We start from the raw sequence: 27,655 nt of genomic DNA, 5'->3' as shown, positions 1-27,655 counted from the left end.
GGCGTAGCCATCACTGCAGTCAGTGCTTTTCTTTCCCCAAGTAACCGATCGCCACACAATCAGCTCTGTAATAGAAGTTAAGCCATCTGTAAGCTTAGCGCCGATTCTTCAAAACGTTTAAGGAACATTGAAATATCTTCGTAGTACATGTTTAATTATTCTATCCTTAACGACACTCCCAGTGAAGAATATAGATTATTTAAATGAAGTTAAAGTTTTATCTGTATAATTTAATAAACATATTTTGCTGCATTTCACCTTACAAATGATATCGTCATCATATGTAAATACGCGCTTTATAAAGTGGCTCAGGTTGTGCGATATTATAACTATAGTGCAAGTTTACAGTGGGTTGATTGTACTTATAAGTACTAACAGTTCTACAAGGAGCAATTGATTGAGTGCATTTAAAGTTCTTGGGATGAAACTGTTTCTGAACCGCAAGGTCTGTACAGGAAAGGCTTTAAAACGTTTTGCAGTGGCTGAGACAGCGTGTCCTTGAAGCTGTATATCGATAATTCTCTTTTCGATCCGCTGCTGCTGTGATTCACACTCAGATACAGTGATATAAATACTCTGAGTGGTGCAGTGAGAGTAATATGGAAAAAGATGATCCACTGTGGCAACTACTAATGGGAGGAGCTGAAAGAAGAAGAAGAAGAAGGAGAAGTGAGAGTAACAACACTAAAGCAGTTATGGTATTTGGAATACTATGGCTGTTCCCTGGACCATTATATTATTACAAGTTAATTACAATCAGATGCGTTACATTAATAAACAATATGCGGTTAGTTTCAGTGTATTTATAAAGCCACGTCTGAAAAATAATGAGTAACCACACAGAAACAGTGCCATTGCTTTGATGCTGGGTGCAGCCAGTCTGCAAAACTGAGCGGAGAACTTGCGTACGACAAGGCATGAGGTACCGTGGAAAAGTGCGTGCTTTTCGCCAAGTTTAGGTTTTATACATTGCGATTTGAACGTGGAAAAGTTCTTACGCAACATTTCTGTGCGTACACACCATTTATACATGAGGCCCCTGGTGCCACACTCTAATCAGCTAATTAACTCTAAACACCTGCAAAAGCCTTTAAATGGTCTCTCAGTCTAGTTATGTAGGCTACACAATCATGGGGAAGACTGCTGACTTGACAGTTGTCCAAAACATGACCATTGACACCTTGCACAAGGAGGGCAAGACACAAAAGGTCATTGCTAAAGAGGCTGGCTGTTCACAGAGCTCTGTGTCCAAGCACATTAATAGAGAGAAGAAGGGAAGGACAAGATGTGGTCGAAAAAAGTGTACAAGCAATAGGGATAACCGCACCCTGGAGAGGATTGTGAAACAAAACCCATTCAAAACTGTGGGGGAGATACACAAAGAGTGGACTGCAGTTGGAGTCAGTGCTTCAAGAACAACCACGCACAGACGTATGCAAGACATGGGTTTCAGCTGTTGCATTCCTTGTGTCAAGCCACTCCTGAACAAGAGACAGCGTCAGAACTGCTGCTGAGTGGTCCGAAGTTATGTTCTCTGATGAAAGTAAATTTTGCACTTAATTTGGAAATCAAGGTCCTAGAGTCTGGAGGAAGAGAGGAGAGGCAGAGAATCCACATTGCTTGAGACCCAGTGTAAAGTTTCCACAATCAGTGATGGTTTGGGTTGCCATGTCATCTGCTGGTGTTGGTCCATTGTGTTTTCTGAGGTCCAAGGTCAACGCATCCGTCTACCAGGAAGTTTTAGAGCACTTCATGCTTCCTGCTGCTGACGAACTTTACGGAGATGCAGATTTTATCTTCCAACAGAACCTGGCACCTGCACAGTGCCAAAGCTACCAGTACCTGGTTTAAGGACCATGGTATCCCTGTTCTTGATTGGCCAGCAAACTCGCCTGACCTTAACTCCATAGAAAATCTGTGGGGTACTGTGAAGAGGAAGATGCAATACGCCAGACCCAACAATTCAGAAGAGCTGAAGGCCACTATCAGAGCAACATGACCTCTCATAACACCTGAGCAGTGCCACAGACTGATCGATTCCATGCCACGCCGCATTGCTGCAGTAATCCAGGCCAAAGGAGCCCCAACTAAATATTGAGTGCTGTACATGCTCATACTTTTCATGTTCATACCTTTCAGTTGGCCAACATTTCTAAAAATCCTTTTTTTGCATTGGTCTTAATTGATATTCTAATTTTCCGAGATACTGAATTTGGGACTTTCATTAGTTGTCAGTTATAATCATCAAAACTAAAAGGAATAAACATTTGAAATACATCAGTCTGTGTGTAATGAATGAATATTATATACAAGTTTCACTTTTTGAATGGAATTACTGAAATAAATCAACTTTGTCATGATATTCTAATTTTATGACCGGCACCTGTATAAAGTCAAAATTTGATTATATAAAGTCAGCGTCGGTATATATAAAGTCAAAACTTGTTTCTGAATATATAAAGTCAAAACTTGAATATATAAACTCATTCCCAAATATATAAAGTCAAAACCTGAGTATATAAAGACGGCGTTGAAATATTTCGGAATATATAAAGTAAGCGCTGGAATATATAAAGTCAAAACTTAAATATATAAAGTCAGCGTCGGAATATATAAAGTCAGCGCTGCAATAAAGTCAAAACTTCACTATATAAAGTCAGCGTCGGAATATACAGTCAGCGCTGGAATATCCATCCATTTCCTATCCCGTTGGATCCGACCACAGGGTCACGGGGGTCTGCTGGAGCCAATCCCAGCCAACACTGGGCGCAAGGCAGGAACCAATCCTGGGCAGGGCAAATGCATCATTTTCAAAACATTAACCGAACAGTGTTTTTTTAATTTATTTTTCTGAATACTTTTTTGTTAACTTAGTTCAGTTCAGAGTCGTTTCAATCAATAGATTTTGACTTTCACTTTATATATTCAGGAGTGAGTTTATACAGTATACTCCGATGTTGACTTTATATAATCAGGAATGACTTTATAAATTCCGACACTGACTTTATATATTCAGGTTTTGACTTTATATATTCCAACGCTGACTTTATATATTCAAGTTTTGACTTTATATATTCTGACCTTGACTTTATATATTCACAAAATCAATGTATTTGCCTGTTTGGCACCCCATAGTATATATGTGTGTGTATATATGTACACATGTATGTATATATATATATATATATATATATGCCAGCAACACTCATGACAAAACAATTACATTGTCAATCATGTTACGTTATTATTGATATATATATATATATATATATATATATATAGATAGATAGATATGACAACAACACTCATACCAATGACAAGACAATTGCATTAACAATCATGTTACGTTATTTTTAAAATTTTTCCTTTTCTTTTTCATAACTTCTTTTACACACTACTTCTCCACTGCGAACCGTGGGTATTCTGCTAGTATTTAATAAATGATAGTTAGGAGTCCAGAATCACGCCAAGATTTCTTACTGATTGTGAAAATGTGACATCTTTAAGAGGCATATCTGTGGAAGGAGAACCAGTCTCCAATTACCATCATATTATATGGCAATCCTTACTTCTAAACTTACCAAATGCTGTTGTCAATGTTCTGATTTTTTTCCGGAAGCTCTTGAAGCATCATTGAAGGGACAGATTATTATACAATTTACATAAGAAGAAGGTATGAACTAGAACAAAAGCAGAATCAATTAATTGTTTTTTCTCTAAACTTTATAAAGAATTCTCTCCATAAGAGCTCTTTGAGAAGACTAGTATTCTATGCAGAAATCAACCTTATTAGCACAAGTGAACTTGAGCAATTGTGAAATACTTCAAGACAGTTGTACTAAGGACATGAAGAAAAGGATAATATGATATCCAAGAAAGAAATCTGGGTCACCATTAAAGAAATCATCAGTAACATATTCAGGGGGTTCTTAAAATGTTGTACCCTTTAGAATGTAACAAACACGAGGGTTGCAGAAAAAATTTTATTAGTAACAAACAGTCCAGTTTCAGACATCATGCATAAAATAGCTGGATAAACCATTAACAGTCTTTAAAATTCCGAACAGGTATCCATCAAAATTTTATTAAAAAAAGAACATGTTTTATGATAAATGCTAACATTTACACTGTCAGGCATTTGTAGCAGTCTTTCTGAAGAGCAATAAAAATTCTTTAAGTTGTGAATCACTTCATCTATCCTCATTTTCTTGTCTACAGAAATCTGAAATCAGTTTATTTTTTTAGGAGTTTTCTTAATTTTTTTTAACCACAAGACCTGGTACACAAGTGCAAGTAATTTTTCACTCTGCCATTATTTCACATTAGTAAAACAGTTACTAATAAAGAAATATGTTTTCCTCACTTCATCCAACTCTCTCCAAAAATCCTTGGATTGCACATGCAATTTGTGGGGCATATGCACTTACAACATTCATCATCACACCTTGACTTTCCATCTTCATAATCATTACTCTGTCTGACACTCTTTTCACCTCCAAAACACTCTTGACATAATGTTCCTTCAGAATAACCCCTACCCCATTTCTACTCCCATTCACACCATGATAAAACAATTTAAATCCACCTCCGATCCACCTGGCCTTACTCCCATTCCATTTAGTCTCTTACATGCACAATATATCAAGCTTCCTTCTCTCTGCTAACTCTCTCCTCTTACCAGTCATACTGCCGACATTCAAAGTTTCTACCCTCAGTTTCATTCTCTTTACCTTCCACCTCTCCTCCTGCCTCCAGACACGTCTCCCCCTGCCCAGTAAACTCAGTAAATATAAGTTTAAATTATTATTGGTTATCAATGTGAATTTTAATATGTAAATCAAATAACTGTTATACATAGGTGATTGATCATCATATAAATTTCTTAATCAGATAACATTTTAATAGTGTACAGTACTGAGCCTTTTTTATATTTCTGTTAATTACTTGGTCTTTAGTGTGATTTTTCTTACAACATTCTAACCTTTTGATCTTTCAGCTTCTGGAGAAAAGGGTGTAAAGGTGGAGCTCAACAAGCCTCCAGATATGAATCTGAAAGAAGTCTGATGACTGGCACTTCATCTTTCTTTCCAATGTCTGGAGAAAAACAAACATAATCAGAAAATTTGTGGAAGTAAGCAACATCCAGTTGTGTGCACACAGGGGAAAATGCACTGTTCATTTCAGTGTGGCAGAGCCATTGACCTTGAATGTTACCATATATGTGAAGAAAGCTAATCTAAGAGCCATTTTAATTTTGTTTCTTTTTAATCTTTTATATTTTCCAAAAACTACCATTACCAAAATATGTTGTTTGTTTTAGTGGTGTTTACTATTTAGTTTCCTTCTTTCATCTACTTTATACAAAGGTACAACATACTGTAAACTGTATTTTGTTTTGCAAAAGATTTTTTTGTTTTTAGATTACTGTCTTGTCAGCACTTTTGCAGTACGTGATTATGCAAGTTGTGGGGCAGTAAAACAGTAATTCACTAACAACAGCTAATCCCTTTCCCCCCATCTCCTACCCAGATGAGGCATTTCATTGTTCAGTGCTTTTCTATTTTCAACTAGCTGAAATACCCAGCATTGCCCAGGAGGAAAATAAAGTGTTTTTTTTTTATTGTTTGAGAAAAATATAATTGTGAAAAACATTACTTTAAAAATAAATTAACAATGAAGACTAATGCACTAATGTGCTTGTCTTGTAGTCTTGTATCTTATCATCCAGTTGACTCTTGGAACTGGCCAACTCTATTTAATTTCAAAAGTAACATGCGTGCGGTGTGATAGTGCGCAAACAAAGAATGCTGGCAGTCACCTCCAATTCGCCCTCAGGTAGTTGTTCCAATTGTCAACTGGATGATAACAGGCATACAAGACCACAAGATCACCCCCCACCCTACCCAGAAGGGGGTGAGTTAGGGTTGATTTCACCCTGCAGTATTTTAGTCGACCAATGAGAAACATGTACCAAGTTTCATGAAAATCGCTCCAGCCATTTGGAAGTGATGCTGGAACAGCGCATCACTTTTTCCACATTTTGTTATGTTACAACTTTATTCCAAAATGGATTAAATTCATTTTTTTCCTCAGAATTCTACACACAACACCCCATAATGACAATGTGAAAAAAGTTTACTTGAGGTTTTTGCAAGTTTATTAAAAATAAAAAAACTGAGAAATCACATATTACATAAGTATTCACAGCCTTTGCTCAATACTTTGTCGATGCACCTTTGGCAGCAATTCCAGCCTCAAGTCTTTTTGAATATGATGCCACAAGCTTGGCACATCTATCCTTGGCCAGTTTCTCCCATTCCTCTTTGCAGCACCTCTCAAGCCCCATCAGGTTGGATGGGAAGCGTCGGTGCACAGCCATTTTAAGATCTCTCCAGAGATGTTCAATCGGATTCAAGTCTGGGCTCTGGCTGGGCCACTCAAGGACATTCACAGAGTTGTCCTGAAGCCACTCCTTTGATATCTTGGCTGTGTGCTTAGGGTCGTTGTCCTGCTGAAAGTTGAACTGTCGCCCCAGTCTGAGGTCAAAGTCGCTCTGGAGCAGGTTTTCATCCAAGATGTCTCCATACATTGCTGCAGTCATCTTTCCCTTTATCCTGACTAGTCTCCCAGTTCCTGACACTGAAAAACATCCCCACAGCATGATGCTTCCACCACCATGCTTCACTGTAGGGATGGTATTGGCCTGGTGATGAGCGGTGCCTGGATTCCTCCAAACGTAACGCCTGGCATTCACACCAAAGAGTTCAATCTTTGTCTCATCAGACCAGAGAATTTAGTTTACCATGGTCTGAGAGTCCTTCAGGTGCCCTTTGGCAAACTCCAGCCGGGCTGCCATGTGCCTTTTACTAAGGAGTGGCTTCCGTCTGGCCACTGTACCATACAGGCCTGATTGGTGGATTGCTGCAGAGATGGTTGTCCTTCTGGAAGGTTCTCCTCTCTCCACAGAGGATCTCTGGAGCTCTGACAGAGTGATCATCGGGTTCTTGGTCACCTCCCTGACTAAGGCCCTTCTCCCCCGATCGCTCAGTTTAGATGGCCGGCCAGCTCTAGGAAGAGTCCTGGTGGTTTCGAACTTCTTCCACTTATGGGTGATGGAGGCCACTGTGCTCATTGGGACCTTCAAAGCAGCAGAAATTTTTCTGTAACCTTCCCCAGATTTGTGCCTCAAGACAATCCTGTCTCGCAGGTCTACAGACAATTCCTTTGACTTCATGCTTGGTTTGTGCTCTGACATGAACTGTCAACTGTGGGACCTTATATAGACAGGTGTGTGCCTTTCCAAATCATGTCCAATCAACTGAATTTACCACAGGCGGACTCCAATTAAGCTGCAGAAACATCTCAAGGATGATCAGGGGAAACAGGATGCACCTGAGCTCAATTTTGAGCTTCATGGCAAAGGCTGTGAATATTTATGTACATGTGCTTTCTCAGTTTTTTTATTTTTTAATAAATTTGCAAAAATTTCAGTTAAACTTTTTTCACGTTGTCATTATGGGGTGTTGTGTGTAGAATTCTGAGGATAAAAATGAATTTAATCCATTTTGAAACAAGGTTGTAACATAAAATGTGGAAAAAGTGATGCGCTGTGAATACTTTTCGGATGCACTGTACATACATACACACATTGACTTTTTTAATATAGATAGATGAATGGGCTGAAACTGGTGATTTTTAAGTAGTGTATTCATTCATTTGAAACAGCCCATCCATTTTGAAGATTTGCCTATTCAGTAGGGTGTTCAAATCACCTTCCTGGCTTTGCCATATATGAAACAAACCTCAGTTCTGAGTGTAATATCACAACAAGATTACCTGTAGCAGTTAAAAAAAGGAAAATTACATTTATTTTAAGAGCAGATTTTTTACCTTCTATTCTTACTATGCTTTTTTAATGTAACCTCATGGTTTTATTGTTTAATGATTTTATCCATCTGATTTCTTGGACAGAACAAGTATTAAAAAAAACAAATCTTCACTTTTCCAAAAACTGATCTTGCCTTGGATTTGTAGGATTTGAGATTTTATGCCGTGTTTTTTTTTTTTTTTTTTCTTTCCGTGCTATTTTCTTGAACAGTAATGGGTCCTGCCATGGTTTTGGGAGTGGCATATAAGAATGGTGACACTTTCGGCAAATTGTAAGATGAACATAAATAAATAGTTTTGTCTATATTATTTTAAAGTAATGACAGTTTTGTTTGGGTGTTGAACCAAAAATGTATATGATGGGAGTAATCATTCTGATTTGCACAAGCACAAGCATTCACCAGGTTACTTTTATAACTCGTCTTTGTAGTAGCAGTCCTCTTTCTGTAGAGGTTCTGTTGCCTCTGTGCACGTAGCCTGTGTTGTGAACTTTTCCCCATTACGTCTTGCACAGCTTCTGGACTTCTAAAAGACAACTATAAACAGTTCATCGTATAAGAATATAATGAGCTATGGTCACTCCTTTCATTGCAATTTAGCCATTTTAACAAGGCTATCGACTTTGTTTACATTTATTTATTTACCTGACTCTTCTCCAAACTGACATAGTCTTTGGAATACATGTTTTAGTTTTTCAACATTGTAAGTGGCACTTGGCTAAGTGACTTGCTTGTGATGACCTCAACAGTCATTGATGAATATTGATATATTGATGACTTCAATGGCAGTAAGGTGCAGGGACACTGCAGTAAGTACTGTTACTTTCACAATTTGGATTTCAAGGGCTCGGCACAATATGTTTAGATGTAAACTGGAGCTCTGCTGCCCAACACCTTAGTTATTATGTCAGTGCTCATTGTAGTCTTTTTTTTTTGTTTTTAAACTTTAACTTTATAATGGACATCAATGTCTTTCTTTAACTGCTCTAACAAACACTGCCCTAAGTTTGCCAGGTGAGATCTTACCAGTATATTATTTGCCCTTAGTATTCTTTTCAGTGTGTCTACATGTATAATAAATCTGTATTAATATGTATGTGCAAGGAAGACGGACAATTCCCATTATCAATTACAAGCAGAGAAGTATGTCTGCAGAGACTGCCGCATTGCTAATTGAGATGTAGTTGTAAGTTTTGGTTATTTTTTTTTTATTTTTAATTGTCTTGTGTTGGAGGTCACTATTATAGGACTTGTATAAAAATAAAGATTGATTGATTGGTTTATAATTTACAGTTCTTTCGATTTGACCCAGCATTGTGTTGAAGTATGGTTGCAAAACACAAAGGCAATTTTTTGCCACTTGTCAGACAGCATTTATTTAAAGAATAGTATGTTCGCTCCATAAGTGCACACTGCACCAAATGCTAACCATTGCTTCAGTTAGTTAGCATATTAAGAAATATTTAGCCTGTATTAAATATATATTTTTAAAGTTATTTAATGTGGTAATATTGGAAATTTCAATACAACAGCTTAGTTACCAGTCTGTTCTGAAATATACCAAAGAATACTGAAAATTACTATTGTAGATCAAAGTGTCTTTTTAAATTTTTAATTCTTTAATTTGCCATGGCATTTATCTGATTGGTGACATCCAAACAAAAGCGTGTAACCTGCAAAGCCAAAGCAATGCAATATTACTGGTCCAGACATGTTTAGGATCCAAATCATATGAGAAAGATACATTTTCTTTTCATGATTTTGTTCCTTTTTAACAATTTTACAGTATGTATTTCTCTAACACTAATAACATTGAAAATTGTCCTTTTCCTGGTGTCCTTACCATCCAAGGTTTGAAAATGGTAAAGTAATGAAAATGAGAGTAGGGATTAAGAATTTTCTACAATCATGAATATCATGTGGTAGGCTTTCTTCTTCTTCTGCTTCTGTCTCTCCTGCTGTGCATTAAGTTCTTACATTTTGAAAGAACTTTCTCTTGTCTTAAAGTATGAACTGTGAAGTGCAGCAACCACATCAAGATTCTGAAGGTGTAAGTCTGCATTGTTGTGTATATGGAAAGCAGATGGATAATTTCAATTTCCACTGCCACTTAACATTGGTCAGGATTAGCATATTGGTAAATGAGATACAAAATGCAGTGTTAATCAATAATAAAATATTGATCTGTTTGCTTGGAAAAAATAATAAATCAATGATTTTCATTAATCCCATGACTTGTTGGTTTTTCTTATTAGGAGTTACTATAATATATTTATCCTCTCTGCTGTGGCCTGCAATGATGTAACCTTTATTCAACTCCCAGAATGTAAAGACCTAGGACAAGACTGAATCAAGCTACAAAGTATTTTAAGCATCTTCAGATTCTTAAGTTTTTGATTTTTTTACATTTTATTATTTTACACAAATTGAATCTTAATGTATTCAATTGGACTTGAACAGAAAAAAGTATTATCAAAGTCAACATGAAAACAGCAGTTGACAGAATGTTGTAATTCATTAGAATAAAAATTAGGAAGTAACTAAATTGATTAGCATTCACTTTCACAGAATCATGTTTTGTTGTAAACATTTGAAAGAATTTTTACTACCAGTTCCTGTAAGCTTTCCAAAATTTCTCAGGCTTAGTTACATGGAGACCGTGGGACAACTCTGATCACACACACATGCGCATACACACTCAGTTTGATGTCTGCCTTCTTTGTGACAGATACACTAAATATCAATTACACTTTTGTTTTTTAACCTGTGGCAGTATTAATTTGGCTATATGCTGGGTAAGTTTCATGATGAAGGATAAAACTTCTATCAAATCCCAGATCTATAGATTTGTCTTGCAATAGGGCAAAGGTGGGCATTGCTGATTTTCCTAGGCTTTTAGTGATACACAAGGCCTGTAAACATGGCACATTTAAAAGAAATCCAGCAGTATCCCCACCTGCATTACTGAGTGAGCACTGAAGTGAATGGCTGAATTGCAGCTTTGCCAACACTTTGGCCAGCTCTGTACTTCATCTGACTACAAAAGCGTAAAATTATAGTTGAGGTGTACAGATTCCTTTAGATGAAAGGTGCTCAAAATGACATTTATTTTGGGCATTTTACTGCAAACAGAACTCTGTCTGGATGTCACAGGCAAAATAACATACCTATAAACAGGTACTGGAAGGGACCTTGATCCAATCCCTAGAGGTTACACCTTCCTTCAAATCTAGGTGCATTCTCATCTCTTCTGCTTCTGTTGTGATAGCTGAAAGCTAACAATCCACTCTTTGGAGTGGGAAACCACCCACTGTCTGGGGATAAAAAAGCTCATAAACTTTCTTTGGCCTGGAAGCTACTTTCTGTAAAGCCTTGGAGCTGAATATCCTGAACTGTATTTAAGATCCACAGTTTTATACCATTCTTTGTGCCACTGACTTGGCCCATTCTGAGATGACCCAGAAAAAGCCATTCGTCAACATGGTAACTTCTATAACTACATTCTTGTGCTAGAAAGAGTAACATTTTTCCCTGTGAAGCTACAGAGGACACAGCCTAACTGCGAACTGAGGAAGGCAACATTACACCACACCACGGACAACGGACCAGGTAGCAAAACCCAAAAGTGCATTCCAATGCAAGAAGATTCCTCCACTTGAATCACTAGTAACAACAAGCAGACAGCATCGGACATCATCCTTAAAGACCTAGTATTGTAGAACTTTGTGTTCCAAGATACATTAGAACTATAAATAGCTTGTAAACAGCCAGCATCTTTAGTGATATGTGTTTGTCTGTCTCATCTGCCTTTTGTTCTGTCGTCAATGTCAATATATAGACAGTTATATTTCTGTAATCCTTGTGATTGTTTATCATTAAATTATATTATTCTTTGTCTTAAAGTGTGCTTCAGCTCAAGTCTAATGGTTGAAAAAGGAAAATAAAGTAGTCTTACAAAATAATTTAATTACTGGCATTGCTAAATGCAAAAATTGTAATTAAATAATTAACATCAATCATTTCTTTTTCTAACATCAATACACATTCCTAGCATCACATATTTCTCAGTCCTTGCTACATCCATTCTGCTTGTCTGTCTGCACAAGTCTTACAGTCTTTTAGACCAAAGGATGCTGGCATAACCACCACAGTTTATGGTAGAAATTATGTTCTTGGTGTGATTTTTCTTAGTTACGTTTAGAGGAAACACTATGTCTAGCACTCTGGCCATACCGGTCAAATTTGGTATCATAAAAAAAAATAAAAAGTATTCTCTTGCTCTCTGAGCCTCTCATGTACTTTCTAGAAACACTATACTGTGGTCCTTTCTCAACATTAGCTGCCTTGTTTTCTTATGTGCATTCATTAGCTCTAGAGTTATTCTAGTGCTCTAGCTTGCATTCATGTTGAAAATTTTATGGAATTGGAGATGTTGTGCTAAAATTGTCTATTTATGTTTACATAATAGTTTCGAAAAAGAAAACTATGAAGTTACTAGCTGTAACTGCATGCCCTGAATGAAAAAGAAGTCTTTAATCGAATGATGAGAAATGGAAAAAATGAAATGGTACAGAATGATGAAAAGCACCTTGACCATGGGAAAAGTGCTATATAAATAAAATATTTATATTTCAAATATTTAATGTATTAATATTATTATTATTATTATATTATGTAACTTGTGTGTTTAAATGTCTGTTATATCTACTTGTATGCTTACACAACTCCTTATTGAATTAAATAAGATTTGTAAGTAGAAAATACTTTCGTAAACACAATAGTTTGACTAAACATGCTGTCTTCATTTGGAATTTTTGTTTTTTTTACTTTTCTGTATCAAGTGCTTTTTCTTTAATTTATTCTTCCAAGGTTACTCTACACCATGTAACACATGCTTAGCCATGTGTAAAAACTGGTGATGATAAATTAATACCAAAAATATGCAAAGTTTAAACAGTGATGTAGATGAAGGAAATGGCACATTAGCTTGCACAGTAAAATGTAGTCTGAAAATAAATGCAGCAATATGTAATAAAGTCTGTATTCTGTGTGCAAGTCCTCTAAATTAACGTTTCTGGTGTGTGTTTATTACTATCTAGATATTTACTACATTCATTTCTGCATGTTGCAGAGCTTTATGCTATGCTACGTAGATATAAGGATTAGTGTAGAATAGTGTATCCTGGCTCATGAATTTGTATCAAGACTTAGAATTATCTCAAATTTAACACACAGATAAAATTAGATATACTGTATGATGCTTGCTGTGCACACACCACCTTTCACTCCTCCTGAAGGGTTTAACTAAGGTCTGTGGTGTTGTGAGGCACCAACGTTAAAAGCTGGCCACATGCTGCCCCTTAAGAAATGTGAAAATAAATTCAAAAGTACTCTGGTGGAATTAAATTTCTTTTTTATGAGATGGATTTTAAAAGCACTACAGAAAACAGATTTTAAGGGCACTATATGATATACAGTACATCACAGTATTCACAGCACATCACTTTTTCCACATTTTGTTATGTTACAGCCTTATTCCAAAATGGATTAAATTCATTTTTTTCCTCAGAATTCTACACACAACACCCCATAATGACAACGTGAAAAAAGTTTACTTGAGGTTTTTGCAAATTTATTAAAAATAAAAAAACTAAGAAATCACATGTACATAAGTATTCACAGCCTTTGCTCAATACTTTGTCAATGCACCTTTGGCAGCAAATACAGCCTCCAGTCTTTTTGAATGTGATGCCACAAGCTTGGCACACCTATCCTTGGCCAGTTTTGCCCATTCATCTTTGCAGCACCTCTCAAGCTCCATCAGGTTGGATGGGAAGTGTCGGTGCACAGCCATTTTAAGATCTCTCCAGAGATGTTCAATTGGATTCAAGTCTGGGCTCTGGCTGGGCCACTTAAGGACGTTCACAGAGTTGTCCTGAAGCCACTCCTTTCATATCTTGGCTGTGTGCTTAGGGTCGTTGTCCAGCTGAAAGATGAACCGTCGCCCCAGTCTGAGATCAAGAGTGCTCTGGAGCAGGTTTTCATCCAGGATGTCTCTGTACATTGCTGCAGTCATCTTTCCCTTTATACTGACTAGTCTCCCAGTTCCTGCCGCTGAAAAACATCCCCACAGCATGATGCTGCCACCACCATGCTTCACTGTAGGGATGGTATTGGCCTGGTGATGAGCGGTGCCTGGTTTCCTCCAAACGTGACAACTGGCATTCACACCAAAGAGTTCAATCTTTGTCTCATCAGACCAGAGAATTTTGTTTCTCATGGTCTGAGAGTCCTTCAGGTGCCTTATGGCAAACTCCAGGCAGGCTGCCATGTGCCTTTTACTAAGGAGTGGCTTCCATCTGGCCACTCTACCATACAGGCCTGATTGGTGGATTGCTGCAGAGATGGTTGTCCTTCTGGAAGGTTCTCCTCTCTCCACAGAGGACCTCTGGAGCTCTGATAGAGTGACCATCGGGTTCTTGGTCACCTCCCTGATTAAGGCCCTTCTCCCCCGATCGCTCAGTTTAGATGGCCGGCCAGCTCTAGGAAGAGTCCTGGTGGTTTCGAACTTCTTCCACTTACGAATGATGGAGGCCACTGTGCTCATTGGGACCTTCAAAGCAGCAGAAATTTTTCTGTAACCTTCCCCAGATTTGTGCCTCGAGACAATCCTGTCTCGGTGGTCTACCGACAATTCCTTTGACTGCTTGGTTTGTGCTCTGATATGAACTGTCAACTGTAGGAACCTTATATAGACAAGTGTGTGCCTTTCCAAATCGTGTCCAATCAACTGAATTTACCACAGGTGGACTCCAATTAAGCTGCAGAAACATCTCAAGGATGATCAGGAGAAACAGGATGCACCTGAGATCAATTTTGAGCTTCATGGTAAAGGCTGTGAATACTTATGTACATGTGCTTTCTCAATTTTTTTATTTTTAATAAATTTGCAAAAATCTCAAGTAAACTTTTTTCACGTTGTCATTATGGGGTGTTGTGTGTAGAATTCTGAGGAAAAAAATGAAATTAATCCATTTTGGAATAAGGCTGTAACATAACAAAATGTGGAAAAAGTGATGTGCTGTGAATACTTTCCGGATGCACTGTATAGACAGACTACTGAACCCAAAGTGTTAGATCAGCTGATACACAAAACTAGACAGATAACACATAAAATAACATTCATACTTGTGTCGGATAGAGACAACATGTTGCATGTTGATTAGCACATGCAAATAGGAATTTCACCAGACCCTGTACAGGTGACAATAATGACCCTATAAGATAAAGCAGGTAAATACAATACACATATTTAACACATACACTCATACATAACACATATTTTACACATACAATAGGCACATATTTAAAATTGACATCCTAAATTGCAGTTATACTTTTCTATTTATTTTATTTTTTTATTAAAACATTTTATCTCCGTTTCTTTTCATGGACTAAACAGGGTTTAAAAAAGATGTTTGTGAAAATGCATGCTGCCGTCTGCCTGTCCTAGAGTAATGATTTCAGTCAGCCATTTTCAAGGGTGGCTACAGGTTTTCATCCCAACCATTTTCTTCTTCTAATTGGACTCATAGGTAAGCTGTTACTTCCCAGTTTGTGGGTTTGCTTTTTTAAAATTTGTTTTTTTTTTTTTTGGCAATATTCCAAATCACAAACTTAGTATAGTAAGTTTCTGTTGAACAAAGAAGGAATTGAGGTACCTAAGAATGCTTTTTTGCTTTTTAGCATTCTGTTCTTTTTAATTTCCTGGTTTTTTACTTCATTAATGATTAATAAGCATAATAATTAATAAGTGGTAGGTTACACTAAAATAGCTGCACTTTATCTTTCAGTGTCACTTGCCCTGTTGTCTGCTGAGCTTGTCATTAATTGTCAGTATTTGGATACAGTTAGGAGGAGAAACTCCACGGAAGAGGTGAATTAATATTGAAAATGACAGAATTAAGCATTTAAACATACAATAAAATATAAAATATTTCTTTATTTTTAACAATGTAAATGTAACACTATTGTATGTTTCTAAATGCAAAATAAGAAAATAAGTAAAAAAAAACAGCTAATTAAACAATGAGATCAATGAAAGGTAAAAGTGACTAACTGATTGTCAGACTGGTCACGATGGTTGGAACAACAAAAGTCAATGTTGTAAGCTTTGTCTTCTATTTATTTTGTGTGCTTATTTTTCTGTAAGTATCTATTTAAGAAAATTTTAGCAGAAAAGTATCAGTTTTGAGCATACAATTGGATAACGGACATGTGGATTATTCAATATGAGTTAATGTGTTTTTTTGTTTTTTTTTACCCCGATGGATGTTTTTCATATTGTTTGCCAGTGTACAGCATTGGTCACTTTTGGCTTCTAATAATTTATAAATTTTTTTTTCTGTATTATACATGAAAAAATAAGATTGAAATATTTTCTCAGCCATCACTACAAACTACATTGCATAAGTAACATAATTCTTGGGTACAGTAATCCATTAATGATTTGTGTGTTGATAGGTCAGCATTTATTCTTTATGCTTTCTAATAATAATCTGGTAATTATTTACTAGTGAGCACTCAAGTTAGTAAGACTTATATTGCTGTCCTTTGCAATGGTGTCTGCTCTTTTCAGTATTTATATACAGTTAAGTAGGAGAACAACACAAAAAACTGAATGAAAAAATAACAATAAAACAGAGTTACATATTTAAAGATGGGCTAAAAACACAGATTTAGCAATTTCTTATAAAAGTAAATCTCACATGACTACACTTTTCTGAATGCAAAATAAGAGAAGGATTAAAGGTTGGCTAATTAAACAATAAGCTCACTGAGAAGTAAAAATATTTCCCTGATAGTGTAACTGGTTGTCGCCTGTGGGCTCTCCAAGTCTTACCTGTAACGTCCGACCCCTTTCCCAGCCGGCAGCTATACCTCCAAGACCTGTGGCCTGGATAATTTACTGAGGTTGAATCTAAATATCAAGCCGTACCTCTAACAAATAAACTTTTTCCCCACAATCGACGGTGCAAATACAAGCACAACAGAAAAGCAGATATGTAAAATTAAACTGATTAATTGTATTAAATGAAACAACAACAAGAAATATGCAAAATAAATAAATGGAAAAAATATATATATTGTGACAGATAGGGGGCGCTCTCGCTCCCTTGAACCCCTGTCCACGACTCCAGACACCAGGTAAAAGTCCACAAATTGACTTTATTCAAATGCCACAGTGCACAAAACACCCTCTCCTCCACTATACTCATTCAAATCACAATAATACAAGCAATAAACCAATCCTCCACTCCCAGACGCGTTGCCACCCTTCCACCCAGCTCAGCTCGCTGTCTGGGAGTTCCCACAGTGCTTTTATATATCCTGACCCGGAAGTGTTCCCAATCCCCAGTCCATGTGATCTCAATCACTCCCAGGTCAGGTAAAAAGTCCTTTTCTTCACCCCAGAAGCACGTTATTCCCCTTGTCCATGTGTGCTTCCGGGGAGTAGGGAAAATATCCATTGTTCCTCCCTGCAGCGTCCCCTAGTGGCCCCCATGGTATCCAGCCCGGCTGCGTATAAAAACTACAATGTCCATGTTGCCCTGCTGGTCTTCTGGGGACCTCCCTACTGCAAGGAGGGCTCCACCTGGCGGCTTGGGGGTATTGGCTGGTATTAAACGGCCGGCCATCCATCACAATATATATATGTAACCCTCCACCACAGCAACAACGTGACACCACCATATATAAATGCAACTAAACCTCCCTTGCCCCTGTAACATATAACAAACAACGAATAACAACAATGAATGATAAATGGAATGAATGATCGTGAATTATAATCCGGTTATAAAAACTGTCGTGCAGACGGATGACTGTACGAGAGATAAATGAGTTGTTTGAATTTCCCGGAAAATGGAGCAACCTCACCGTAATTCCTCGGCGCGTGGTGGATGATGATCCGACCCCGGGGTCTCTGCAGATGAGGGTTGGAAGACAGTCCGGCGGAATGGAAAACAAACTAGGGTAAATGCGCGATGTGAAAAACAGCAGGTAAGTTGATTCATGGTTCTGAAAAAATGGTCTCCTTCTTTCTCCTCTCCTCCCTCATGTTTCCTCCTGATTGCTTAAATAGTCCTGTGCTGGATGTAATTGATTGGTAGTTAACAGGTGTTTTCCAGGTTTGGGGCTGCGGTTTCCTTCCATCATCCGTCCCCCTTTGTATTTACGGGGACGACATTTACTGACGCACACAAACAGCAAATGGGACGATGGAAACCAGACACACTCAGTACTAGCATTTGACACTTTTACTATGTACCCCCGCTACATACCTTGAGAACCACTCATTTAGAGAGTCTCTGAATATACCTTCAAAGTTACTGCCTTATCATAACGGTGATAAACCAACCATGGATGGGACACCAGGCAAACCCACAGTGCCCATAACAATCGCCACATTCGAACACAAGGAGGCTAATAAGTGTACCTGGTATCAGAGCACCTCAAGATGATGGTTGATGATAAACTTTATAGTTGGGATGTCTGACCTCAGACTGTATGTTTTGGACATTTGGTTGGAGAGAGGTGCGGGGCAGTCAATGCATCACTACTTGGTGAGTTGGATTCAACCAGATAGTTCAGGGAAGCCTAAATGAGCAGTTTGCATGTCCTAGGAACATCTGGCTGAGGCTTCAGTTAATGAGAAAATAGACTTCTACCTCCAAAAGAAATCTAAATCTAAAAGGACCCTGTACAAGACCTTAGCTGTAGAATTGGCAAGTCTTAAGGCAGGCATAGCATCTCATGGCGGCAACCCTGTGACTCAATAGTGGACACCAGAGGTGAGGGAAGATGTCATACTGAAGGAGATGGTCTTTAAGGAAATGCTTTCTGCGGGATCTTCTGATTCGGTTGAGATGTACTAACAGGCTAAGAGGACTGTTGCATGTGTGTGGTTTTGGAAGCAAAATCTTGGGCATGAATTGACTTTTTTGCTGTAAATCAGATGTCTTTTTAGAAGAATGATAAGCCATCCAAACATATGATAAAACTGAAAATTAGCCGAGTCACACAGGCAAGTCTAAATCCAAGTACTTGAAACAAAATTAAATAAATATTTATAATTTATGAAGTGACCTTGTCAAGGTCCAGAGACAGGTGTAGAATGAAAGGATGAGAGCAAAGGTAGAATAGGAAACTTTAGTAAGGACTGAAAAGAGTGGCAGTTGAAATGGTTTGGCTATGTAAGGAGGATCTGAGAGTATAGATTAGAAAAGCAAATAATGGAAGGAAGGCTAAGGAAGACCGAGGAATAGCTACCAAGACAAACTATTGGATTTAGAAAAGGGAGCAAGACTATAGTAGACAAAAAGTGGATGGTGGCTTTGAATAAGAGGATATGGGAGTATTCTCAATCGCTTTTTCCACTTTTGGATTTTTTCATATTACTCCTTTTCATTCATTAGTAAAAAGTTGATTTCAATAAGATTGTTAGCTGCTAAGATCATCTTGACATTTTCTGGAAAACCGATATTTATAACTTAATTCTTTTAGAGTTTTCAGCCACACACATCGTCTCTCTAAAAGGACTTCCATTTATTAAAATCTGTTAATTTTGCTTTAATCGAGATGTGCAGGGTGGCATGATGTTCGCAAAGTGCCTCTCATTCTCTATGCTTCTTAGTCATTTCCAAATATGGTGGAGTTTAATTTCTTCTTTTTTTGATGTTTTTACTTTTCTCATTGGTTATTAACCTTTTTTTTAAATGAAGAAATTATTTACAAAAAAAATGGATATGGGAAAAATGGGTATAGGTTTGCATGTGCCAAATGCTGTCATGCAAAAGGTTCAGAAAAAGAATAGGAAGAAGCAGTCTGTAATGAAAAGAAGGACTCCTCCATAGCTGAGTTTGGGAGGTTCAGGAGAACATGGAGAGAGAACAGGTAAAACCATTTGTAATAAACTATATGTACAGTATAAATGGAAGTTCACATTTTAAAGTGTATTAAAATATATACTGTAAAGAAAATCAAAAGAGAAATCAGTCTTATTACACCGGACGACAATTTTTTTCAAACATTTTGCTTCCTGATAAATTTTTGGTCATCATAATGGAAGGCTTCAATCTGAACACAACTGTAGTTTCAGATTGGCTGTATCACGTAGGACTTTGGAGAAAAATAATAACTTTAATTGAATTTGAGTTTGTAAGTGGCCAGCTGACACCTCTTTTGACGAGAAACCTTTTCAACACTGTTGGACGGACATAGAATGCTCTCCTATATCCTGATATAATCTAGACAGGTGGTGTAATCAAGAGAGGTTGTCTTCTGCCACTGTAAGAATTTCAAGAAATATAAAATTAACTTTTATTGAATTTAGTTTGTTTAACCACCTAATTTAGCTAACATACTGCATTAGTTCAACTGAACTGAAAATGCTTTACTGCTGGTTTTCATTTGTACTCCACTTTTGCTGCTTCTTGTTTCAGTGTCAAACAATAGATGCTCTGAATAGTCAGTAGTGTGAAATGCCATGTTTTCATGATCTTTATCATCACTGTGTCTTTGTCACGTCATCAAAATGGCATCCCTCTGTTGCACTCACTCACTGATGAGTGTTTGTTTGTAAATGAATGACTCAGTGTTTTGTGTGACAATGTATCTCTGCAGTACAGTACTGGTATTGGAATGGTAAATGCTGCAAACTGAATATTTATATAACCTTAAAATTGATTGATCTTGATCAAATCAATTGTCATTGATGATGCCTCTGAATTGTGGACCAATAAAAATGTCTTCTGTAGTATTGACATTAGTTATTCATGGAAACATCTGTCTCAAATATTGATATCCTTCACCTTCCTTGCTCATTGCTTTCACAAAATGTTTCATTGGTCTACATTTTCTATAAAGAGGAGGCACAAATCTCCTTGTTGGGTCAACAAGCAGCTTTCTGAATGTGTCACACTTTTCTGCTCTGCTTATGGAGCAGCCAGTTCTTTTTAATGTAAGGAGACTCTTTAACGTGGCTATCCCACTCACAGTAGTTGGTCTTACCAAGCTGCATTCTTAGCAGCGGTGTTGTGCTCGATCACCACAGATGTTCCAGTCATGGTTGCTGTACCTCCTTCTGTATGTATCCTTATAATATGGCAGGAAATCACAAAAATAGGTGATTGTAATAAAGCCAGGAAATTTTAAAAGGGATTTTTTTGATCAGCGGGTCACAAAAGTGTTCAGTAAGCAAAATCTTCATTGTCCCGTGTCATTTCAATAAGCCAAGGTGTTGCAAGGGAGTTGGCGAAGGTTATCTGAAGTGCCTTTAGTTGTTCAACTTTGTAGGTTGAACAGTTCTGGGGGGGGGGACTGAGAACATTCTGACCTTTCATGTTTCACCAGTGCAGACTTCACACACACACACACCCACCCATCTGCCTCCTGCGCATGTGCATGATTTTTGGACTGGCATTGGGAGCTTCTTCTTGACCATAGTGAGAATTCTTCTGTTGTCAGCAGTGGAGGTCTTCCTTAGGCTACCAGACCCTTTGTGATTACTGAACTCACCAGTGTGTTCTTTCATCTTCATGATATTCCAGACAGTTCAGTCATCCTAAGATTTCACCAATATGTTGGATGGTTGTATTCATATTTTTCAGCCTCATAATGGCTTCTTTAACTTTCACTGGAATAGATCTTGCCCTCATGTTGAGCAATGGCAACTACAGACTCCAAAGGGTAGAAGCGAGCTGATGGTATCTTATGAAGCCATGAAACCCACCTGAGGAATCGCAAACTCCAGTGATGCCAGTTTGTACATGCTGTGATTGAAATGTGCAGAAATGCCCTTAAATGAAAGCCTGCAATGTGCACTTAAAACACGTCTGAATTATTTTATTTGTAATTTTTAACTGTGAAGCCAAGGGGGAAATCAAGGAAAAAATGTGTCTTTGTCCCAAACATATAGAGGGCACTGCATTTTCTATGTTGATTGAAAGCACACAACATACAAGATACAAGGCATTTCATCACTGCAATCATGAATCATCAGGGTATGTTTAGCACCATAACTTGTTAAAGGTTGGGTTTAAAATCTGTATCAATGCTGCTGTGGCAATTTTATATTATGTATCAAATAACGCAGATTTTAAAAAAGTTATATTTTTGCCAAAAGACTACAAAAAATACTTTAATTGAATGCATATGAGGAAAATTGGAAATTTTAATACATTGTATTACAATTTACATTTAGTCAGTGTCTGTGCATTTTTAATGACTCTGACTCCAGTAGCCCAATAATTACTTCCAACTCTGAGTTTGACTCCACAGATCTGATCACAAGAAGGTCTATATTTTCCAGGTTGAGCGGGGGAGGGTATTCATTTATCCAGGTCGCAAAGTCAGTGAGAAATGCAAAGATTCTAGCTGATACCATGTGGACCTCTGGAGGGAATCACAGGTGCCGCTGTGTATCTTTGAAATAGCACTGATAGGAGAAATCATAGGGCCTAGTAAGGAGGAGAGGAGAAGAGAAGATGACCAAGCACTGATCCTTGGAGCTGCCTTGTGCTTGCCAGAGTTTGTCGTGGTCCCTCTGTAAAAGCAGCTGGCAAACAATGTTCTTCTTGCGTCAGTAAATTGAAACTGAATTGAATTAAGATACTTTTTAATATGCATGGAAGGAAACCTTTCAGTCTACCCACTAGTCCATGTAATATATAATTTTAATCGACCTGATCTAGCAGCTGGTTAATTTTTGAACAATAATATATCGTGATTATGAAATGCCATCTCGATTGTCTTCAAATCGGAAACGCCTTGTTCTTCAATAGAGTGTTTTTAGGCTCTGAGTCACTTCTTCCTTCCGCCGCTAAGAGCGCTGTGCCTTTGTCGTGTGGTCAGAACGGCATCCCTCTGTCGCTCGTCGACTCGCGTTTGTTTGCAAGCGGCCGGCTCGACATTCCACGCGACGAGACGCTTCATCAGCGCTGTCAGACTGACCAAACAGTGCACCTCTGCATCCTACGATACACCTAAGCAGGTGTCGTCGTGGAGAGAAGAGGTCTTCTGCCGCTGCTTTGGGCCTACTTCGAATTCGGAATGGTAAACGCTGCATCGAGAGCTGGAGTCACCGTATCGGTGCTTCTGGCTGCCCATTTTGCTTTCACTTGGTTCAGCAACATTCGGTCCAGCGCACAGCACAGCGAGTATTACAGCCCGGAGCAGAGCTGTTTCTGTCACGTAAGTGTTCGTCTGCCCAAAGACGTGGCAACCAAAGTTGCCTAGCAATTTCTCCTGTCACTTTTTGTTTACGTCACACGCGTACGCTTGTTACGCGGAGCTCCTTTCTGCCTCCCAAGCAAAACCGTTTAATATGGAGTATTATTCGTGCTAAAATTAAAGTTCAGTTCATCGTGTTAAATACATTGTATTTCAGTGCATATGCACTAGGCGCAATAAATTTGGCCACGGTTATTCGCGTCATTATTATAAACACATCAACCAAATGATCAGTTGCTTTTCACTGAGGTATAGTACACTTTTCTTGTCGGTTTAAAATGTTATATCAAAGTGCATTGCATTTTAATTCACGTCATAGGTCGCATGTCTTATCCAAAAGCAAACGTATTGCATTTCGATTCAAGACCAGGCATTAATCATGCCAAAACTGAATTGAATCAAATTACCAATCGGCGTCAAATGGTGGGACGAGGGGCGTCAGCAGTTGAATTAAGGGGTGTTCCAGTAACGAGTGGATTCCCACAACAGAGTGTGAGTGTAGCCTGCAATATCTAGGAGGTCCGTCATATAGCGCCCATCTAATACCCTGGTGCACTGTGGTAAATTTTAGGCTTGGGGGAGAGTAATCTGACTCAGAGGGCATTAGGTGACCTACATCATACCTTTTTGCAGGCTGTGGCGGTTAGACCAATCTCATGTTCTCCCGGAGCTAAAATTGGGAAATGGGGAGTTGATTAAACAGGGTATTTGCCGTCTTATTGAACAGGTGGAAGCTGGTGATGTAAATGAAAATTTCATTCTCTTCCTTGTCTGCTAAATGCTGGAAAGAGCGGGTGTAACAAGCAGCAACAGGAGTCGAGTTTCTAATATCCTTTGAATGCTTTTCAGAGCTAATGTCTCAAAAAGCTGTTTCATACAGTTATGTAGCTCCTCAGTCCTAGCATTTGTACACTGATATTCCCTTAAATATGGTTTATAAGCACTTGCAGATGGGGATGCAGTACTGGTTTTGCCAAACTTCTTAATATTTCGGTCCCGACTATCTAAAGAAGAATGGAACAACATGAGATAAGGCAAACATAATACATAATTAGACAGTTTTTGATTGAGACCTAAAACATACTTGTCATCGTTTTGGTTACTCACTCTTCATTGATGACCCTTAGGCTTGCTGTGAGAACACAAATGTTTGGAAGTTGAATGCTTCTTTCCCCAACTGTTTTGCGTTTTGGTGCAGAATAGTCATTTGATTACATTCAGCCTTTGCACAAGTGATGTGTGGTCATGAAACAAAATGCAGTACACTCAGAGTAGCTGCTAAGCAAAAGGCAATATGTTCACTTTACCTTTAGTTATGACACGTGATTGATGGACGTTAATCAAAATATAAAATGCATTTTAAACTGACCCCAAAATTGTGTACTGTAGTAAAATTTCTGTTAATCGGTTGCTTGATATGTTTTTAACTATGACATTATAAAACCATGTCAAAAATGAAATGCACCACATGCATATGCATTGCACTGCATTGCAGTTAACACTGGAAAATTAAAGTAATCCACAAACAGGAAGCCACTTCACATGGAATCATGGTTTTTGAAATGATTCAGATTTCAAAAGCAAGTTCCCATGTGAAGGAGCTTCCTGTTAAATTTTTAAAATGCATTTATTTAACAATATTTTAATAAAAAAATATGTGTTTTGAATGTTGTAAGGATATGACTGGATGACTTGATGTGTGGAATGTGCAATTTCAGTAAAGTGAGATTGTTTCATGGAAATATTTAATATTTGTTTGTCGTTCAGTGCTGGTTTATATGGGTCCCATTCTATCAAAATATTTCTGTCTAATATGTGAGGTTAAAATTTTTATTGTCTAGTACTGTAAGCTACATGGGCTTAGTAACATATATAAAATAAATGTGTATATTGTTTTTGGGAAGAGCATTTCATTAAGTCACAGGGCTGGGCTCGTGTGCAAGGTAATAACCAGTGAATGCTGAGACAAACATACAGGGCAAATAATGCAGCCACACTGACAAAAGTAAAGTGGGTATTCTGGACTGCAAAAACAGAAGAGTGAGCCGTTTGTCCAATTCCAGTACAGAATAGAAGAAGAAAAGGGATGGGTGGACAGTATGTCTCAGTGTTCTCCCTAGCGTCTTTTAGCCGGGCGCTCCACCAGGCTAATTTAGTTGAGCACTCGGCTGTCATCTCGCATGACGTTGTGTGATGACAGCCACAGATCTAATGATCTATAGAGATGGCAAGGGACGAACGGGTGGGTGGGCAAATATTTTAGATGTAGGATCGCAAGTTGCAAGGTGCTAAAGCTAATAGCGGGGACAAGGCGGAGCATAGTTCACAAGCAGAGCATGGGGAGGTTGGCTTTCAAGAGGGGGGCAGAGCAGTTTAATTACAGTAGCATGGAGTATGGAGAGGTAGGCAGGCAAGAGTAGGCTGTACATGCTAATGGCAGGAGCGGAGCGGTACTTCGCAAACAAAGACAGTGTGGAGGTGGGCGGGCGAGAGGAGGACTGATAAAATAAAAAAAATACTCGTGGAACCAGCCTGTCAGATTTCAGAAAAAGGGCGTCTGGAAGTGACCTCTCTGTTCTCAGTGTCAGTGCAGGTTGTGTAGAGCTGCTAAGCTTATGGCGAAAATAAAGTTGACATTTCCACTTTATTGTCGCCATTTATCTCGAGATTAAAGTTGACATGTTGACTTTATTCTCGTAGTTTGTCATTAAAGTAGAACATCATAAACTAAACTAAACATCTAAAAATGCATATTTAATTTACTAGATTTTCTCAAACTCCGTCATAAGTTGTCGTGTGGTGATTGGATGTGGATTTTTTTTTAATGCAACGCGATCTACCTGCACTACTTTTGCAATCTACCGGTCGATCGCGATCGATGCATTGGGCACCCCTGCTTTAATGCATTTCATCATGAAAATGATACCAAGTATGTATCTTAGCATTGTAAATGTTTAGAGAGCAGGAGTATCATGAAATGAATGTATTCTGTGCAGCAATCCCCCCCAGTGCTGCCTCAGTGCAAGAGGAAGTCCGGTTAAAAAGCGTGCAGTGATTAACAGCTCGGTCGGGGAACACTTAACACAAAGCATTTAATGCACTACACTACCTTATGACGGGGTTTGAGAAAATCTAGTAAATTAAACATTGATTTTAAGATGAAGTTTCTTTTACGCCATTCTACTTTAATGACAAAATAAACGGAAAGTGGAAATGTCAACTTTATTCTCGATATTTCCACTTTATTCTCGCAGTTTATGTCGAGATTAAAGTCAACATGTCGAGTTTATTCTCGACATAAAGTTTTTTTTCTTTCAGTGTGCCTGTATTTTTTTTCTTCAACATGGCCCTAATATGCTTCTGTAATTTTGGTAAAGTGACCCATCTGCCATTCCTTTTTTGTACATATCTTGCCCTGCCGTAGTGCAAGTGTGCATTGGATATCCAACAGGCTCACACTTTCCCACTCAAAAGTCTTATTCATAGGTACTTTTAATTTTTTCCAAACATTTTACGAACATGAGCAAAAAAAGTGTTCAGAAAACAACACTGCTCAGTTATTTCAGAAAATAGACGCCACAAACTAATGAAAGTGCAGCCTCAACTCCTCATGTGGCAATTTCAGACAAAGACATTGCAGAGGCTGGTCCATTAGGGGAAATCTCTTCAGCACACACTCTGCCAATTGATAAATCTAAGCACCGCTTATCTGGCATAAACAATGGTTTAAAGATTTGGATTGACTAATGGTCAAAGAACGTGATATGTGGTGCTCATTGTGTATGAAATATTCAAACAAACATCCCCCACGGAGGGAGTTATTTTGAGTAAATGTGCCATGCACAAGAATTCGAAAAGAAAGCTTGCTGGACCATGAAAAAAGTAAAACGCACATTGAGTCTTCTGCTGACCTTTTAGGAAAGCGTGTACTAGAGCAAACTGGAATCGGTCAAATTGGAAGATCTTGGTTTATGTCATAACAATTGTTATTTAAAATTTTTTTTAGGGTTGCAGGATCCTGAATTGGATACTTCTTAAATTTAATAAAAAATATTCTGGCACAAGTTTCAAACCTTAAAAAAGGAAGTCATATTGAGCATTGGAAAATAATTAATAATAATTAACTAACTACCAAATTTAAATGAAAGCCTGCAATGTGCACTTAAAACACGTCTGAATTATTTTATTTGTAATTTTTAACTGTGAAGCCAAGGGGGAAATCAAGGAAAAAATGTGTCTTTGTCCCAAACATATAGAGAGCACTGCATTTACTATATTGATTGAAAGCACACAAAAATTTGGAAAACATTTCTGGGGAGAACATTGTGTCTGAACTCACATTACCTAGAAGACATTTGAATGGCCACCAGCAATGTCAGGCATCATGTTAACTGCCTGCCTAATTATGGTGAGTTTCACGGTCTTTGAAAATTTGAAACTTTCCAGAGAAGTCAGTCATTTAATCCACCGTCCCTTGA

At 37.9% G+C, this 27,655-nt stretch overlaps 2 protein-coding genes across 3 annotated transcripts in view; both read left to right on the top strand.

The window, feature by feature from the left end:
• egln1a (egl-9 family hypoxia-inducible factor 1a) overlaps positions 1-5,407 on the top strand; it is a 157,105-nt gene extending 151,698 nt beyond the window's left edge. The window contains exon 5 of the mRNA XM_039737824.1: positions 4,997-5,407. Within this exon, the coding sequence (XP_039593758.1) occupies positions 4,997-5,064 (68 nt within the window). The 3' untranslated portion in view covers positions 5,065-5,407. The remainder of the gene's footprint in view (positions 1-4,996) is intronic.
• Positions 5,408-22,659: 17,252 nt separating this feature from the next.
• ero1b (endoplasmic reticulum oxidoreductase 1 beta) overlaps positions 22,660-27,655 on the top strand; it is a 98,494-nt gene continuing 93,498 nt past the window's right edge. The window contains exon 1 of one of the 2 annotated variants that reach the window (XM_039737762.1): positions 22,660-23,138. In XM_039737762.1, the coding sequence (XP_039593696.1) occupies positions 22,998-23,138 (141 nt within the window). In that variant the 5' untranslated portion in view covers positions 22,660-22,997. The remainder of the gene's footprint in view (positions 23,139-27,655) is intronic. The other variant, XM_039737760.1, reaches the window with a different exon arrangement.

The sequence above is a fragment of the Polypterus senegalus genome, chromosome 16 (assembly GCF_016835505.1).
Source record: "Polypterus senegalus isolate Bchr_013 chromosome 16, ASM1683550v1, whole genome shotgun sequence".
Lineage (NCBI taxonomy): Eukaryota > Metazoa > Chordata > Cladistia > Polypteriformes > Polypteridae > Polypterus > Polypterus senegalus.
Note: the sequence above shows the minus strand (reverse complement) of the source record. Positions and strands in the feature narration are given on the sequence as shown.